The sequence below is a fragment of the Dipodomys merriami genome, unplaced genomic scaffold (assembly GCF_024711535.1).
Source record: "Dipodomys merriami isolate MVZ:Mamm:240054 unplaced genomic scaffold, mDipMer1.0.p SCAF_13, whole genome shotgun sequence".
Lineage (NCBI taxonomy): Eukaryota > Metazoa > Chordata > Mammalia > Rodentia > Heteromyidae > Dipodomys > Dipodomys merriami.
Window position 1 is genome coordinate 29,207,368 of NW_027202604.1, and position 17,739 is coordinate 29,225,106.

Consider the following 17,739-nt stretch of genomic DNA (forward strand, 5'->3'; position numbering starts at 1 on the left):
CTTGTCTTCCTATACCTGGCTTATTTCACTTAACATAATAACAACCATAATAACGACCCAATTCTCACATATGACTGGATTTCATTCTTTTTTAAATGGATGAATAGTATTCCATTATATGCATAAACCACCTAGCCTTTTCCCCTTATTCATTAATAGACTTGGGTTGTTTCCATTTCTGGGTTGTTGTGAATAATACAGTAAACATGGGGCACAGGGTCTCTCCTACATATTGATGACATTTCCTTCATATATACACCAAGTGGTGGCACTGGTAGACCATGTGGTAGTTTTGTTTGACTTTTTTTTGTGTCAGTACTGAGGCTTGATCTCAAGACCTCCTGCTCTTGCTTAGCTTTTTCTCCCAAGGCTCACACTCTGTCACTTGGAGCCACTTCTGGCTTTTTTGGTAGTCAATTGGAGATAAGTGTCTCACGGACCTTTCTGCCCAGGCTGGCTTTGAACCACGTTCCTCACATCTCAGCCTCCTGAGTAGCTATGATTACAGGCTTGAGCAACCAGCACCTGGCAGCAGTTTTTTTTTAAAATTTTTTTTGAGAAATCTCATACTGTTTTTCATACTGGCTGCACAGATTTATATTTCCACCATCAGTGTGCAAGTGTTCCCTTTCCAGCCCCACCTTGCCAGCACTAGTGTCCTGACTCTTTTGATAAGAGCCGTTCTTACTAAGTGATCTCTCACTGTGGTATTGATTTATCTTCCCTTGATCATTTGTGCTATTGAGTATTTGTATGTCTTTTTTTTTTAAAGAAATGTCATTCCAGGTCTATTGTTCAATTATTAATTGATTTCTATTTGTTACTGTTTTATTTTGAGTTCCTTATATATTCTAGCTGTTGATCCTTTGTCAGAATAGTTTGCAAACCTTTCTTCTATTCTGTAGGTTGTCTCTTCATTCCACTAATTACTTCTTCTGCTGAGCAGATACATCGTGGAATTTTACCCTAGACTATTCCCTGTTCTGTTGACTTCCTCTCCTTGTCCCATCCCACACATGGATCTATCTCAAAAGCCAGACAAACTCCAGTAATTCTCCTTTGGTTATAAAAAGATCCTCCTCCATGTTTTCTGACGTAGTCCTGACTCGTTTCTCTTACATTTCTCTCTCTGTCTCCATCTCCTACCACCTACTCTGTCTTGTTTAAGTTCAGGCCTTTTCCTTTTGTCACACCCACAGCGCTGGGCTTCTGCTGCTGTATATGTTCCTCCATTAGAGCCTGATTTCTACAAGAAAAGAGATCATTTTACTCTTTTCTCCCCAGCACCTAGGAACCACTCACAAAGGATTTATCTTGTTAGTATTACCTCCCTCTGTCTAGAGAACTTGTAACTTATTTATGAGTAGTATCATCATCATCATCACCCTCATCATCATGATCATAATCATGATCATCATCACCATCCACCACCCTTGGGATTGAATTTAGGGCCTCTTGCTAGCCATTTAAGACAGGTCCGGGTCTTTTTTCCTTTTCTTTTTTGCTGCTTTAGTTTATTTTTCAAATAGAACTTTGCACTTTCAACTAAGTCATTCTTGAACCATGATCCTCCTGCCACTGTCTCAAAAGTAGCTAGAATTATAGCTATGTACCACCATTGCTGGCTTTTTTTTAAAATTAAAATAATTTTTTGTGTGTGCCAGAACTGACGCTTGAACTCATGGCTTCAACACTAACCCTGAGCTTTTGTGCTCAAGGCTAATGCTCTACCACTTGAGCCACAACTCAACTTCCAGCTTTTTTTGGGGGGGGTAATTTATTAGAGATCAGAGTCTCATATACTTTCCTGCCCTGGCTGGCTCTGAGGATTGAGATCTTCCGATCTCTGCCTCCTGAGCAGATAGGATTAAGGGGTGAGCTACTGGCACCTGGCTTGTTTTAGGAGACAAGTTCTCAGTAATTTTTTGCTCCAACTGGATTTGAACTGTACTCTTCCTGTCTCTGTCTCCCAAATTGCTGGGATTCTAGGCATTTATCACCATACCCAGCCCTGACAACTCTTCTTTTAGTGCAAATCTTTTCCAGTCTTTGAGCGAGTACTTTCTAAGAAGCAATTTCTATCCTGCTCTAGAAGAGGTTTCTAAGGTTTCTGAACACCTAATTCACATATTTGTCTTCTGCCTTAGATTAACGTCTTTAATGTCTCAACTCTTTTGGTATTTTACTTTGTAAGGACAAGTCAATGTTTGGAGGCTCAGAAATACCTCTGTGTTTTGACTCAAAGGCCCTAACAGTCCTTTGCTGATGTAGTTATATGACTTTGGACAAAGTAGTTCATATGTCCTCTTCTGTTACATGTGATAATATTGCTGATCTTACAGGATTTTTGTGAGAATTAAATTAGATTTTCTGCTTTTTTTTTGTTTCTACTATTTGGGATAGGATCTTGCTATATCTGCAGGTCTCAAACTAATGATCTTCCTCCTAAGTGCTGGGATTACAGGTGTGAATGACTATGCTGGGCTTCAATTATTTTTAATAAGCTGGAAGAATGTCAAACGGAAAGAATTTAGTATTCATGTTAACATTTAACTTATTGCATTAGTTTTCTATTGCTGAGTAAGAAATGTTACTGAAATTTAGAAGTTTAAGATAATCATAATCATTTATTATCTTCCACAGCTTCTTTGGATTGGTCAGAAATAGGGAAGTGGCTAAAATGGGCCATGCTACCAGAAGCACTCTCTTAAGACCATGCAATCAAGTAATGGAACTCCTGAGGATCCACTTTGAAGGCTGAAATTCTTCTCTGTGTGGTTCTTTATAGGGTTGTCCAGTGTTCTTCTGGCTTTGCCCATCAATCCCCCAGTGAACAATTTACCAATCCAAAGAAGACATTGCTGGCTCTTTTATGACTTTAGGGGCCATCTGCCATTCCCTCCATCAGATTTATTAGAAATCCTCTGATTCAGAGTGGGGACAATACACAGGGACATGAACAACGGGAAACCAGAATCCTTCAGTGCAATTGTGGGGAATGGAATGGCTTCGTAGAAGGTTCTAGCAATGCAGAATTCTCAGGAAAATGGGAGAAATGAGTCAGAGAAAACTTTCAGCCTTAATCTGTATCTCTTCTCCCTTTGCAATCTTAACTTCTAAACTCTGGAAAACTGACAGAACACTAAGTCTTATTATAGCCTAAAAGGAATCAGGGAAATCATCCCAGAAGTGGTATTTAAGCTGAGGCATGAATTATGATAGGAAGGTAGCCTAGTGAAGGGAGAGAAGGACTTTTCAAACAGAAAAACCCTATGTGCATAGACTTTTAATTGAGAGATGAGGGCAGGGAGGTCGCTCAGTAAAGCATTTGCTGAACATTGCAAAGCCCCGAGTTCCATCCCCAGCACTACAAAGCTGCAGAGCCACATGAGTTCTGAGAGCTATAAAAAAAAATTAAGTGTGATCAAAGCTGTGAGTGATACAAGGGACAAAGCAAACTGAAAGACATTAACTTTTGTTCTCTAGTAGAAAATCCAGTAGAACTTTTTGTGGTAATGGATTTTTCCTTCTTCCCTCCCTCCTTCCCTTCCTTCCTTTTTTCCTCCCTCCCTTCCTCCCTCCCTCCTTCCTTCTTCCCTTCTTTCCTCCCACCCTTGCTTTCTCCCTCCCTCTTTTCTTTCTTCCTCCCTCCCTTTCTTTCTTTGTTGGTTGTAGGGCTTGAACTTAGGGCCTGAGCACTGTCCCTGAGCTCTTTTGCTCAAGGCTACTACTCTACCACTGAGCCACAGTACCTTCGGTTTTCTGGAGGTGGTGTGGAGATAAAAGTCTTATGGACTTTCCTGCCTGGACTGGCTTCAAACCGCAATCCTCAGATCTCAGCCTCCTGAGTAGCCAGGATGACAGGCATGAGCCACCAGTTCCTGGCATGGATTTTTCTTTACCCAAGCTGTACATACAGAAGCTACCAGCCTGTGTGGCTGTGCAGCCCTTGACAGTGGTCGGAGAGCGATTGAGGAAGAGTGTGTGTGTGTGTGTGTGTGTGTGTGTGTGTATGTATTTGAGAAACTCGGCGGCTGAATTTGACATTTTACTGAACTTTAAGTTAAATTTAAATACCTGCCTATGGCTGGGGCAGCTGACTTATTCAGTAGTATAGCTCTTACAAATAAGAAACTTAGCCGGGCGCTGGTGGCTCACGCCTGTAATCCTAGCTACTCAGGAGGCTGAGATCTGAGGATCGCGGTTCAAAGCCAGCCCGGGCAGGAGAGACCGTGAGACTCCTATCTCCAATAAACCACCAGAAAACCGGAAGTGGCGCTGTAGCTCAAGTCGTAGAGCGCTCGCCTTGAGCTGAAGAGCTGAGGGACAGCGCCCAGGCCCAGAGTTCAAGCCCCACGGCCGACAAAAAAAAAAAAAAAAAAAAAAAACAAATAAGAAACTTGCCCGAACAGCCCTGAGGGTAGCAGACAGGCTAGGCTAAGCTTTGCTTTGGAGGCAGTAGGCTGCATTAGATCACAGGGGTCCACCATAACAGAAACCTAGAGCACAGTCAATGTGCCCAAGAGTGTGATGACGTCACCATCATCTCGCCTCTCCCTGCAAGGCAATTAGTCTTTGAGCAGGACGCCTTGCACACTGAGAGTCTAGAACACATGGGAGACCTGTTTCTCAGAGGGCAACACTTGCTGGAATGATTTTGGATGTGGAGGTTTTGTTTTTGTTTACATACATCACCTAGATAAAAGGCAGCACCTCTCCCCTCCCCCCTTTTCCTTTTGCCAGTCGTGGGGCTTGAACTCAGGGCCTGGGCGCTGTTCCCGGGCTTCTCCGTGCTCAAGGCTAGCCACAGCGCCACTTCCGGTTTTTATTTTTGCGTGATTTACTGGAGGTGAGAGTCTCACGGGCTTTTCCGCGCAGGCGGGCTTCGAACCGCGGTCCCCCGATCTCAGCCTCCCGAGGGGTTAAGGATGACAGGCATAGGCCACCGGCCTGGCGTCTTCCTCGGTCAAGGCTTGTTTCTGTGAACCCCATTTGATCGATGCAAAAAGCGGGGTTGTCAGCGTAGGTAAACAGTGCAAGGTCACCCGGGGACAAAGTCGCCGAGTGGGGCTGTGACGCCGGGCCGACCCCGCAGCTCGCGGCCGGCCGGCGTCGCGGCGCCGCCCGGCAGTGGAGCGGAGGGGGCGGCTGCGCCGGCGGGCGGCGCTCTTTAAAGGAGCGCGGTCACGTGACGGGCGCGCGTCTGTTTACGGGGCTGGGTCCCAGCGGCCTCGTGGCTCAGACGGGCCGAGCGAGGCTCGGAGCGGCGAGGCTTAGCCCTGCAGGTGACGCGGGAGGGCCGCGCCCCGAGAGCGCAGGCAGGTGGAGGGCTTCCCGGGGGTGGGGCGCGGATGGGCGGGGCGAGACGGGGGGGTGGGGCAGCACCCGCACAGCGCGGAGCGGGAGGGGCGGGGCCTCGCGTCGCGTGGCACGCCCCCACCCCACCCCCGCCGCGCACGCGCACCCGGCCGGCTTCGCGCTCGCGCGCGCGCTCGCGACGGGCACGAGGACGCCGGCGGAGAGCGTGCGCGCGGTGACGTGCCGGGCGCCATGTTGGAGGGCTGGTGGTAGCCGCTCGGGGAGGTGCTCGCTCTCTCGGTCTCGCTCTCTCGCTCGCTTCCCCCGGCTCCCTTCGGTGCCCCCCCCGGTCGCCTGCGTGCCGGAGTGTGTGCGAGGGAGGGGGGAGGGCGTCGGGGGGGTGGGGGGAGGCGCTCCGGTCCTCAGGAGGCCCGCGGAGGGAGGCGGAGGCTGCGAGGGGACTCCGGGACGCCATGGACGTCGAGAGGCTGCAGGAGGCGCTGAAAGGTGGGGGAAGCCGCCTCACTCTCGGCGCCTCGGGATCTCCCACCCCCCCCACCCCCACCCCCCGTCCCTTGCCGGCCGCGTCTCCCCGGGCCTCCGGGCCGAGCGACTCGCCAGGCCCGGGCCCTGCGGGCGCGCTCCCCGCCCATCCCCCTCCGCGTCCCCGGGGGCGGGAGCCCCGCGGCCGCTCCCCCCCCCCCCCGGCCCGGGCTTTGTGTGGGCCGGCGGCGTCTGGCGGGGGCGGGGAGCGGGGCCGTCCGCGCGGGGCCCGGCCCTGTCCCCGAGAGGGTGGGGGTGGGGAAGGGGACCCCCCCCCCCCCGCCGCCGGCCGGTCCGTGCGCCCCTCGGCACCGGCCCACGCGCCAGGCAGTGGGGTACTGGGAAAAAAAAGTAACGAGTGGGAGACGCGGGGACGGCAGAGCAACTTTGAAGTTGTCGCGGAACGCCTTTGCCAGGCGTCCGGACGCCGCCCCCGGCCCCGGCTCCCAGGTGGTCGCCGTCCGAGCAACAGGCTGACGGTGGCCCTCAAACTTGGGACGAGCGGGACTTCCGCTTGTGTTGAAACCTCCACACCTAGAATCCTTTTTAGGGGGGAGAGGTGGCCGCCTGAGGTAACTGGTGTTCCTTAGGGGAAGAGGAGGAGGATTTGTTGTGGAAGTCCCCAATAGATAAGCGGTTTGTGGAAGGTGGGGATCTGGGGGAGTTGTATCTTAATTAGGTACATCTGAAGCTGGTGTTCCCCTCGGCCATACTTTGAGAATCACTGTGTGTGCACGGAGGGTTTTAGAAAAGTTGGGTGCCCCCTTTAGGAGGGTTCCAGTTGTCTCGGAGGAAGACTGGGGGGGGTGTTGAGGGTTCGTTGTGGGTATTTGATTGGGGGGCTGATTTCTGAAATTGCCTGTTTATATGGGGAAGGACTGGGAAGTGGAGTTTGCTTTTAGAAGGCCTTTGAGAAATAATGATAACCTATTTCTTCTTATCTAGATTTTGAGAAGAGGGGGAAAAAGGAAGTCTGTCCTGTCCTGGATCAGTTTCTTTGTCATGTAGCCAAGACTGGGGAAACCATGTAAGTTGAAAATAGCATTGATGTTGCAAATCTGCAACCTATCATTCAGAATGATGGAGAGAACAAGTGTATTTTAGAAAAATAATCTGCCTAAATTGAGAAGACATCATTGAAAGAATTTAATAATATATAATTTTGCATGCTCTTCACTGAACTAAAAAAAAATTAAAGTTTTCTATGTATCTCTATCTCTGCTTTGGTTTACCTGGAGACCTTTTGCTAGAGAACAGAATGCTTATTCCAGTATGACCCATTTTGGCCATTGCAAATGATATTTCCAGAATTCTGTGGTTTTGGTTTTGTTTCAGAGACTTCTGATGTTGGTTTTTCTCATATTGTCTTGTATTCAACCTCTGTTGTCCTATTTGTATATGCATACGTTTGAAGTGTGACTTCTTTTTACTGTTTGGAGGAGTCAGGGGTGATCATCTGACAGATACCAGATGGCAAAGTTTTGACTGTCTTGTAAACTTTTTAGGTTAACTAACTTATTACATATGCTCAACATTTTGGTAGATTTGTATTCAAATGTTCCTAATCTGAAACTTATAAAGTTGGGTTATTTTGAAAGGGAAAATTCTTGTTTATTCTGTAGTTTGTATGGTAGAAGTTACTTTTGGACTTCGGCTATATTAATCTGTGAAAGATAGTATAATTCTCCCAGTCTTATTTAGATTGTAGTCTTGGGGCAGATTTGAGGTGGTGAATAGGAAAAGTTTGGGTTTAGTGTAATATTGGTCTTCTACGTAAGTGTGTAACCTTCAGCAAGTCATGTGTAGTTTCTGTCTTTATTAACAAGTGTTTATTTCTCAAAGATTTGCTTTGGGTTATGGTCTAGCCTTTTTAGGAAGAAAAACTTCAGGTGCTGCAATGCAGTATATAACCAGCTGAACTTCCTCAGTGATTCCTTTAAATACCCCAGTCAAAATGACTATGGTGTGTTTAATACTAATATTTCTATTAATTATATTTTAAAATTGATCCTTTTAGTGAAAAAAATCATTTTTAACTCCATTACAATCTTTTATAGAACATGTTGGTTAAAAAAATTTTTTTTTGGTTGGTTTGAACTTGAAAGGTCTTGCCACACTGTTGCTGAGACCTGTCTGTAGCCCTTTTTTGAGCGGTTATTTTTGAGATCTTCCTCTCTGGACCTCAATCCATCTATTTCAGCAGGGATTACAGGCACATACCACATCTCCCAGCTTCTTCTAGAGTATAATGAAATCCTACAGACTTTTCTTTCTCACCTGGCCTCCAATCCCTGATCCCCCTGTTCTCAGCCTCCCAAGTAGATATAGATGGAAGCCAGTGACACCTGTACCTGGCTACATTTTGATTTTTAAAAATTAATGGGCTATAGCTCAGTGGTAGAATACTTGCTAAGGCCCCATGTCAATTCCCAAGACTGCAGGAAAAACAAAACTATTAGTCATGGTATTTTATGCCTGTAACCTACTTGTAAGCTACTTGGAAGACAAAGGGTATAGCATCTCTGGTTTGAGGCTAGCTTAGGCAAAGGTATCTATGGAACCCTGTTTAAAAAAAAACAACAAAAAAAGGACTGAGGGCATAACTCAAGTGATAGAGCCCTTAAAATAGATCCTGGGGTCGATACCCATTATGGTAAAAAAAAAATATTATTTTTGGGTGCAAAGTCACTGATTTGTATTTATGTGGATTACTCTAAAAAATCTAGGTGCCATCTTTCAAAAATAGATTGAAGCTCAGCGCCGGTGAGTCATGCCTGTAATCTTAGCTACACAGGGAGCTGAGATGGGAGGATCAAGGTTCAAAGCCAGCCCAGGCAGGAAAGTCCATGAAACTCTTATCTCCAATAAACCACCAGAAAATCAGAAGTGCTGCTGTGGCTCAAGTGGTAAGTGCGCTTGCCTTGAGCTGAAGAGCTGAGGGACAGTGCCCAGGCCCAGAGTTCAAGCCCTGCTACCAACAACAACAAAAAATTGAGCCCTAGAATAAAATACTTAGATTGCCACCCTTCCTTTATTGATTGCTCCTGTAACTTCTGTGTAATACCAGAGGAGAAGCATTTATTTAGAAACTTTATGATCTATAGGATTATCTCAGACTGGAGATAAATACTTAAAACCTCTTATTCTGTTTATCAGGTCTGTCCAAATGCCTTCTCTTTTTGATAAAATACATTGCCTATAAAAGTATTAGTAGTTGAAAGTTTCTAAAAGAAAGCCTTTTAGTATCCTGTCACACTGGATCACCAAGTTGTTGGGGAAATTAATCTGAATTTTTCAGTTACTTTGTCCTGATAGAGGACTTTGAAACTCTGCATGCCTACAACTACATTCAGGCATTTGTATTATTTAGGTATTTTGTAATGTAACAGTTGGTGCTTTTAGATTCTTTATTCTTTTTTTTTGTTGTTGTTACTCATGGGACCTGAACTCTGAGCCTGGGCACTGTCCCTCAGCTCTTCAGCTCAAGACTAGAGCTCTACCACTTGAGCCACAGCACCACTTCTAGCTTTTTCTGCTTATGTGGTGCTGAGGAATCGAACCCAGCGCCTTATGTATGCAAGGCAAACACTACCACTAAGCCATATTCCCAACCCAAACTTAGCCTCCTTTTTAAGAAAAATCTCCCCTCTTCATTTCTGTGTGTGTTGATATTGGGACTTAAACTCAGCCCTTTTCACTTAAAATCGCTCTATCATTTGAGGCATACCTCTACTTCTGTTTTTTTTTTTTTTTTTTTTTTTGCTGGTTAATTGGAGATAAGATTTTATCTCCAGTTTGTCTGCCCAGGCTAGCTTTGGTTGAATTGTGATCCTCAGATCTCAGTTTCCTGTGTAGTTAGGATTACAGGTATGAGCCACCAGCACTGAGCTAAAAGTTTTCCTTTTTTTGTTTTTAAATTTTTTATTGTGATGAAGTGATTACATAAATTTCACAGTATTGTGAGATAGTGATACTTAAAGTCACAAACACATTCTAACCTTCACGAGGCAAATTGTCATTATCGTGGTCTATAAAGTTTGTGAATTCTATGAACTTTGACAATACAGCTGTTTCTTCCACATTGGATGATATGTGCATTTCTTTCCTTTTGCTTAGTGTTAGCTGTTCCCTCTTTCCCTCTCATTCCTCCCTCCCATTGCTGCTCTTGAGTTGCTAAGTTCGTTTTCATCAATGTCCAGTGCAGCTGATGTATGTTTTCCCCTATTTCTCTCTGATTCTGTGTCCTCCTAGTTTCCCTCAGTTATGTGCATATATACTAAATATGTGATCAACAGTATGGGGTCATTTAGTAATGACAAAACAAGGGAAGTGGAGGTCCTTTGTTTCTCCAGTCCTGTTTACTTTGTCCTATGTCCTTACATTTTGTATTTAACATCCACATTTCAGGGAGACCATGTGCCTTTTGTCTCTTTGCTCTTGGCTTACCTCACTCAAAATGATTTTTTTTCTAGTTCCATCCATTTCCTGCGAATGCCATTATTTTGTCCTTTCTAATGGCTGCATAATATTCCATTGTATATAGGTACCACAATTTTTGGATCCATTCATCTGTAGTGGGGCATCTGGGTGGTTTCCATCTTTTTTTTTTTTTTTTTTTTTTTTTGTGGTGCTTGGAATAGAACCCTAGGCTTTTGTGAGGCTGGTAGCCTCTGAGTTATACTTGCTGCCCAAATAGTGGTTTGGTTTATTTTACTTTTTTTTTTCCTTTGGTGCTGAGAATTGAACACCAGGCCTTGGTTGTGGTAGGCTAGCATATTCTACCATTGAGCTCCATCAGCAGCCTGATTTTGTTGTATCACTCTGATCATACCCTAATAATAATTATTGCCATTCCTAGGGATTGAACTTTTTTGCTATAGGTTTTCTTGTTTTTGACTAGTACTCTGCCACTTGAGTCACACCTTCAGTCCATCTAGTTAATTGGAGATGGAGTCTTGAGGACTTTTCTACCCAGGCTGGTTTTGAACCAAGATCCTCTGGATCTCAGCCTCCTGATAACTAGAATTACAGGTGTGAGCCGTCAGCACCTAATTCATAAATGTTATCTTTTGAGGCTGAAATTTTGTTTTGTTTTACATTTATAGCTAAAATGAAGCTTTTCTAGTGTGTAAAGTTTCTAATAGAAAAATGAAACTTTGAAGAAAAGCTACTCAGATCTCTTTGTTTTTGTGTGGGTAGGTTGTAAAGATGACTTACATAGTTCTGGCCATTTTCAATGAATGATAGCTAGAAGGTGTTAACAGTGGTACTTGACACTTTGTTTATGGATGAAAGTGACAGTACAGGATATTTTTCTTTCAAAAAACTAATGATCTCACCCTTGAAATTTTTAGCTTGAGGACAATTTGGAATTCAAAGTATAGACACTATTATTGAGGAAGGGGTTATAGGAAAATTAAAGAGTTTTGAACTATTTTTCTTCCTAGTCTTCTAAAGTTCTCCACAGACATCAAATGTAGGAAAGATGTCAGGACATTGAGCACTAAATTGTTAGGAGTAGAGGTAGTACATAGGTGTGTAACTAAATCACCAAATTAATGGTTTGTTTCTACATAATTTTTTTTTGGAGGGGGGAGTCCTGGGGCTTGAACTCAGGACCTGGGCACTGTCCCTGAGCCTCTGTGCTCAAGGCTAGTGCTCTACCACTTGAGCACAGCGCCACTTCTGGCCTTTTCTTTGTATGTGGTACCACTTCCGGCCTTTTCTTTGTGCATGGTACTGAGGAATTGAACCCAGGGCTAGGTGCATGCAAGGCAAGAACACTACCACTAAGCCACATTTCCAGTTTTTAAAAACTTTTTTTAAGGTGACTTCTCAATGGAACAGTTTCTAACAATGCTAAATATATAGTATGTGCTGAACAGAACCACAGTGGAGTTCAGTCATGAATTTAAACATTTGGATGGCTTTCAACCATGGTCAAAGACATACTTGATGATGCATGCAAGGCAAGCACTCTACCACAGAGCCACCTTCCCAGCCCAACCGTCAAGTCAAATTTTAGGTAACTTTCTCCTTTTTGTGAGATGTGATATTTTAAGACGAGAGTTAGGTGTTAGAGATGATTCTTGTTAGTGAGGTGGTTCTTTCTAGCCTAATATACTTACTGAGATTTGTAATTCAGAATCAAGGATATAGAGCTGCTGGTTTTTCTGTTTTGTTTTTGCTTTCTCCCAGTGCTAGAGATCAAACCCAGAGCCTCCTACTTGGTACAGAAGTGTTTTACTACCCAGCTCCATCACTAACCCAGAATTTTTTTTTTGTTGTTGTTGTTGTTTTTTGTCTGTCGTGGGGCTTGATCTCTGGGCCTGGGCACTATCCCTGAACTCAAGGCTACCATTCTACCACTTGAGCCACAGAGCCACTTCTGGTTTTCTTGTGGTTAATTGGAGAGTCTCATGGACTTTCCTGCCTGGGCTGGCTTTGAACCATGGTCCTCAGATCTTAGCCTCCTGAGTAGCTAGGTTTACTGGCATGAGCCACTGTTGCCCAGCTTGAGTTTTTAATTAACTCCTGCCTAAACAAAAGTTCTTGTTTTTGGGTACAAAATTTTGTTACCAGGATATTCCATAATTATTTTCTGTACCTAACATTAGGAAGTCTTTCTGCTACTGAGTTTAGTAAGAATCTTGATTTTTTAAAAACTTAAGTGTGCCTAATTATCAGTTTTAAGAGTGGTTTTAACCAGGTGCTGGTGGCTCACACCTGTAATCTGAGCTACTCAGGGAGTTGGGATTTGAGGGTCATGGTGAAGCCAGCCAGTGCAAGAAAGTCCATGAGACTCATGTCCAATAAACTACTCAGAAAAAGCTGAAGTGGCGGTGTGGCCCAGATGGTAGAGTGCTAACCTTGAGCACAGGGAAGCTTGGCGACAGTGCCTACAACCTGAGTTCAAGCCCCAGGACCAGCAAAAGAAAAAGTAGTTTTACCTAACCATATTTCTATGATAACTTCTTTTTTTTTTTTTTTTAATGCCATTTGTAGGGCTTGAACTCAGGGCTTGGGTGCTGTCTCTGAGCTTTTTAGCTTAAGATACCACTTAAGCCACAGCTCCATTTCTGGCTTTTTTGGGTAATTAGTTGGAGGTAGAGTTTCATGGACTTTCTTGCCCAGGCTGGTTTTGAACCTTGATTCTTAGATCTCTACCTCCTAAGTATCTAGGATTGCAGGTATGAGCTACTGGAGCCTAGCTGATATAATTCCTTTTGAGTTGCCTTTTAGACTTTAGGTTAGCTATATCTGGTAGTCAACATCAGTCCTATGCTAATGTTTATCTGAAGCTCATCCTTTTGTAGATTATTTTTATTTTTCGTGGTACTGAAGATGAAACTCAGAACCTTATGGAAGGTAGGCAAGTGTTCTACCACTGAGCCACATCCCACAGTAGATGATTGAGAACAGGGTCCTGGAATTCCCTCCCCCCCTCCCCCCAGAATGAATTGCAGCTTTGTAACCCACTTTGGCCTCTTTGGCCTCCTGCCTTAATCTCCAGAATGCTAGAATTACAAGTTTTTGCCACTCAACCTTCTGATGGTAGTCAAAAAAAAATTTATCTTATAAATTACCCAGAGGATTTTTTTTTCCTGTGCAATTATTTTTCTAGGTTAGGCCTTAAGGGCCATATCTATAATGCTAGCTACTCAGGAGATGAGATCTGGAGGGTTGCAGTTTGAAACCAGGCCTGTGTAGAGACTTAATTTTTTTTTTTTTTTTTTTTTGATTGGGTGGATGGGTTGAAGTTGTCCCAGGGCTTGATTTCAGAGTCTAGAGCTTTCTGCTCAAGACTCACACTCACCATTTCATCTGAAGCTCCACTTGGCAGCTTTTTGGTGGTTGATTGGTGATGAGAGTGTCATCTGCTCAGGCTGGCTTTGAACTGTATCCTCAGATCTCAGCCTCCTGAGTAGCCCCTCAGATTCCTAGCTGACTCTAACTTGTTTTTTGGGTTGGTCATGGGGCTTGAACTGGGCCCTGTTCCTGAGCTTTTTTACTCAAGACTAGTGTTGTATCACTTGAGCCACAGCTCTACTTCTGGTTTTCTTGGTTACTTGGGAGATAAGAATCTCATGTCTTCCTTGCCTGAGCTGGCCTTGGACCTCGATCCTCAGATCTCAGGCTCTTGAGTAGCTAGAGTTATAGGGGTGAGCCATCAGTGCCTGGCTCTATAATATTTAAATCCAGATATTTCATAAAATTTTTTTTCTTTAGGTTTCATGAAAGTCAGTAGTTTTTTTTTTTAATTATTTTTCAGACTCCTGTGTCTGCATGTTGAATTTTTTTTAATGTATCTTCAGGATGGTTTGAAGTGTTGATTCCTTTAAAAAATTTCAATTATTGCTAGGCATGGTGACTCACACCTATAATTTTAGATATTCTGTAGGCTGAGATTAGGATGGTCAAGGTTCAAGCCCAGCCCAGGCAAAAAATGTGTGAGATCCCATCTCATAAAAATAACAAAAAGACTGAGTTCAGTGGCTAAGCATGACATCATAGCTGTGCTGAAAGTGTAAATAGAAGGATTGTGGTCCAGGCCATTACTTCACAAAAATTGATACCCATTTGAAAGCTCTAAGTTCAAACCCCAGTTCTACCAAAAAGGGAAGAAAAGAAAAATTAGCATTATTTAGATATATTGACATATAGTATACAGCGTTTGTTGAAATTGGAAATGTTTAGTTAACTAAGTTTGGATAACTGCATTTATGAAGCCATTGCCACAATCAAGATTGTGGACACAGGTATTATATTTACTTCCAGAACTCTCCTTAGCCTGTTCTGTAATTTTCCTCAAGGCAACTTTTTATCACATTAGGTTAGTTTGAATATCTTTTGCATTTTGTATAAATGGTATCATACAGTATATGTTTTGGCTTCTTTTAGCTTACATAATTATTTTGAGATTGGTACCTCTGTGTGTTCACAAATCTTTTTTATTTCTGTGTAGTATTCTTGTAGGGATATACCACAGTTTTTGTACATTCACCAGTTGGGTGGACATTTGGATTATTTCTACTTTTTTCTATTATATAAAAGTTTTTGTAAGAGTACCACATTTTTTTTTCTGTGAGTAATTAGGGATTGTATGGTTGGATTATATGCAGGGTATCTGTTTAACTTTTTTTTTTTTAATCCTGGGGCTTGAACTCCAGGCCTGGGCGCTGTCCCTGAGCCTCTTTGTGCTCAAGGTTAGTGCTGTACCACTTGAGCCACAGAGCCACTTACAGCTTTTTTGAGTAGTTTTTTGGAGATAACAAGTCTCACTGGGATTTTTCTGCCTAAGCTGGCTTTGAACTGCAGTCTCAGATCACAGCCTCCTGAGTAGCTAGTATTACAGGTGTGAACTACTGCTACCTGGCTTATGTGTAACTTTTTACAAAGGAAAAACTTTTCCATTGTGATTTTTCCACAGTTAGTTTGCATACCAACCATTATGTGAGTTCAACTTCTCCATATCTTTTCTGCATTTATTTTTACTCCTGTTCGGTCTCAAAGCAAAAGGACCTTGTCCTATTTTTTTCTCCTTAGCTGTTTAGCTAATTTGCATTTGCAAATTTGCATTTATTTGCCATCATGTTTCCTTCATAATGTAATCTTTGCTCACTTTGAATTGTTTGAAAAGTTTGGACAGCCTTCATGTATTTCACATTTAAGTCCTTTATCTGACTTGCTTTGCACTTAATCTCTTCTGTTTGGGGCTTTTATTGTGCTCATTTGTTCTTAACATAGTTTCTAGTTTAGTTTTTATTTTGGAAGTAAATGAAAGTTTTATTTTTTATTTCTCATTGTTACCCGAATTGTTACATGTTTGAGTAATTTTTCTCACTTGTCTTTTAGATAGTGTGATACAGTTTGGTCTGTTTGAGCAAACTTTTCTGGTGTGACTTTTGTTTCTGTGGGGGAGTTAGTATTCTTTTTCTTATAGTAACTTCCCATTGGGTTTGACCTTGATATTCTTACATATTTTTATGTGAAATCAGTTTTTCTCACTTGTCTTTTAGATAGTGTGATTTGAGCAAACTTCGCTGGTGTGACTTTTGTTTCTGTGGGGGAGTTAGTATTCTTTTTCTTATAATATAACTTCCTATTGGGTTTGACCTTGATATGCTTACATATTTTTATGTGAAATTAGTTTTTCTGAACTTTGAGGAGGAGGAATGGTTCAGAGTAGTTTTTTAGCAATACAGACTCACTGTTTTTGTGATGAGTTTAAGGACATGCCAACTTTTATACTGAAATTTTAGGATCTTCTGCTTTTAATTGTTCTTGTTTTCCCTCTACCTGATCTGTATTTCTTCTCATTGTAGGATTGGTTTCTGGTTAGGAGCTGTGTTGGATCACATTTTAGAGCTCAGAGTGAGCACATAGTCTTTTGTCCTTTTAGATCTTTTCTGCAATAACAAATAGAGAGGGCAGACTCCATCTCCTTTAAGTATTACTACTAAAATTGGTTTGCCATGATTTCTAGTGAATTACCTGTTGGCTCTGTTGTGATTCTTCTCATGGAAGCCCTTCAACTGTGTGTGTGTGTGTGTGTGTGTGTGTGTGTGTGTGTGTGTGTGTGTTTGTTTGTGTTTGCACGTGCACCATTTTCTCTTGCAGATTCTGATGATGTTATTAGGACTTTCAGCTTTTCTTCAACCACTTCTTGGGGTTCATTGGAATACCTTGTCAGCTAATTTTGTTAATATTTTCCCTCAGTTTTTGGTTTTGCTGTCTAATGTGACATGGTGTTTTGAGAGATGAAAAACTAAAGCACCACTATCATCCTTTCAGCTTCTTCATTTATAAGATGGGGATAATAAATAATAGTACCTCAGATAGTGGGCAAATAGTACACAGAAAATTGCTTTCTAGTGTTAGGGATTCTTTCCAGGGCCTCATGGTAGAAATACTCTATCACTGAGCTGTATATATCCCCAGCCTGGTGATCCCTATTGTGGGTTTGCTTTTTTCCTTCTGGTCTAGATTCCTTGGATTCAAGTATCCTGAATATCAGTAAGAAAGTAAAAGTTAGGTAACTTAAAAGTGCCTATCAAGACCTGGGCTTCAGTAGCTCATTCCTGCAATCCTAGCTACTCAGGAGGCTGAGATCTGAGTATTCTGGTTCAAAGCCTGGCTGAACAGACAAATCCAAGAAATTCTTTCCTCCTACCAATAATCTGGAAATGGTGCTGTGGCTCACAGTGGGATGTCCAGGCCCTAAATTTAAGCCCAGGACTGGGATCTCGCCCCTCCTGGACAAGTGCTTATCAATAGCTAACATCTGCATTATAATAGAAAAAAAATCTTTAAGCCTGTGGGCCTGTTAGTCTAACATAGTATTTAAGCATTTGAAAATCATTCCTAAAATGCAAGCCACATTCTACCTTTATAATTTTGTACATTCTTAAAAAATTGGTGTAAGAATTTAATCCTCTTATTAGGTTATCTCTTTTTTTTTCTTTCCTTTTTCTGTGTGTGGTGGCAGTACTGGGGGCTTTCTGCTTGTTAAGAAGGCACTCTACTGTTTGAGCAGTGTCTGTAGCCCTTTTTGAGATAGGATCTCACTTTTTGCCCAAGCCAGCCTGTACTGCATTTCTCCTGTTGATGGGACAAGTGTGCATACAACCATATGCAGCTTTTCCTGTGGAGATGGTATCTCAAGGAATTTTTTTTCTTGGCTAGCATCAAACTATCCTCCCAATCTCAGTCACCCCAGTAGCTAGGATTATAGGTGTGAGCCACCATGCCTTGCTTCTTCCTTTCTTTTTTTCTTTGGTGCTGGTCCTGGAGCATGAACTTGGCCTGGGCCCCGTCCATGAGCTTGTTTCGCTCAAGGCTAGTGCTGTACCACTTAAAACACTGCTCTACTGTTTTTTTTTTTTTTTTTTTTTTAAA

General features: G+C 42.8%; 1 protein-coding gene across 2 annotated transcripts in view; it reads left to right on the forward strand.

The window, feature by feature from the left end:
* The first annotated feature begins 5,699 nt into the window (after positions 1 to 5,699).
* Ppp4r2 (protein phosphatase 4 regulatory subunit 2) overlaps positions 5,700 to 17,739 on the forward strand; it is a 48,776-nt gene continuing 36,736 nt past the window's right edge. The window contains exons 1-2 of one of the 2 annotated variants that reach the window (XM_070018971.1): positions 5,700 to 5,805; positions 6,787 to 6,868. In XM_070018971.1, the coding sequence (XP_069875072.1) occupies positions 5,772 to 5,805; positions 6,787 to 6,868 (116 nt within the window). In that variant the 5' untranslated portion in view covers positions 5,700 to 5,771. Of the gene's footprint in view, positions 5,806 to 6,207; positions 6,414 to 6,786; positions 6,869 to 17,739 lie in introns of those variants that run through there. The other variant, XM_070018972.1, reaches the window with a different exon arrangement.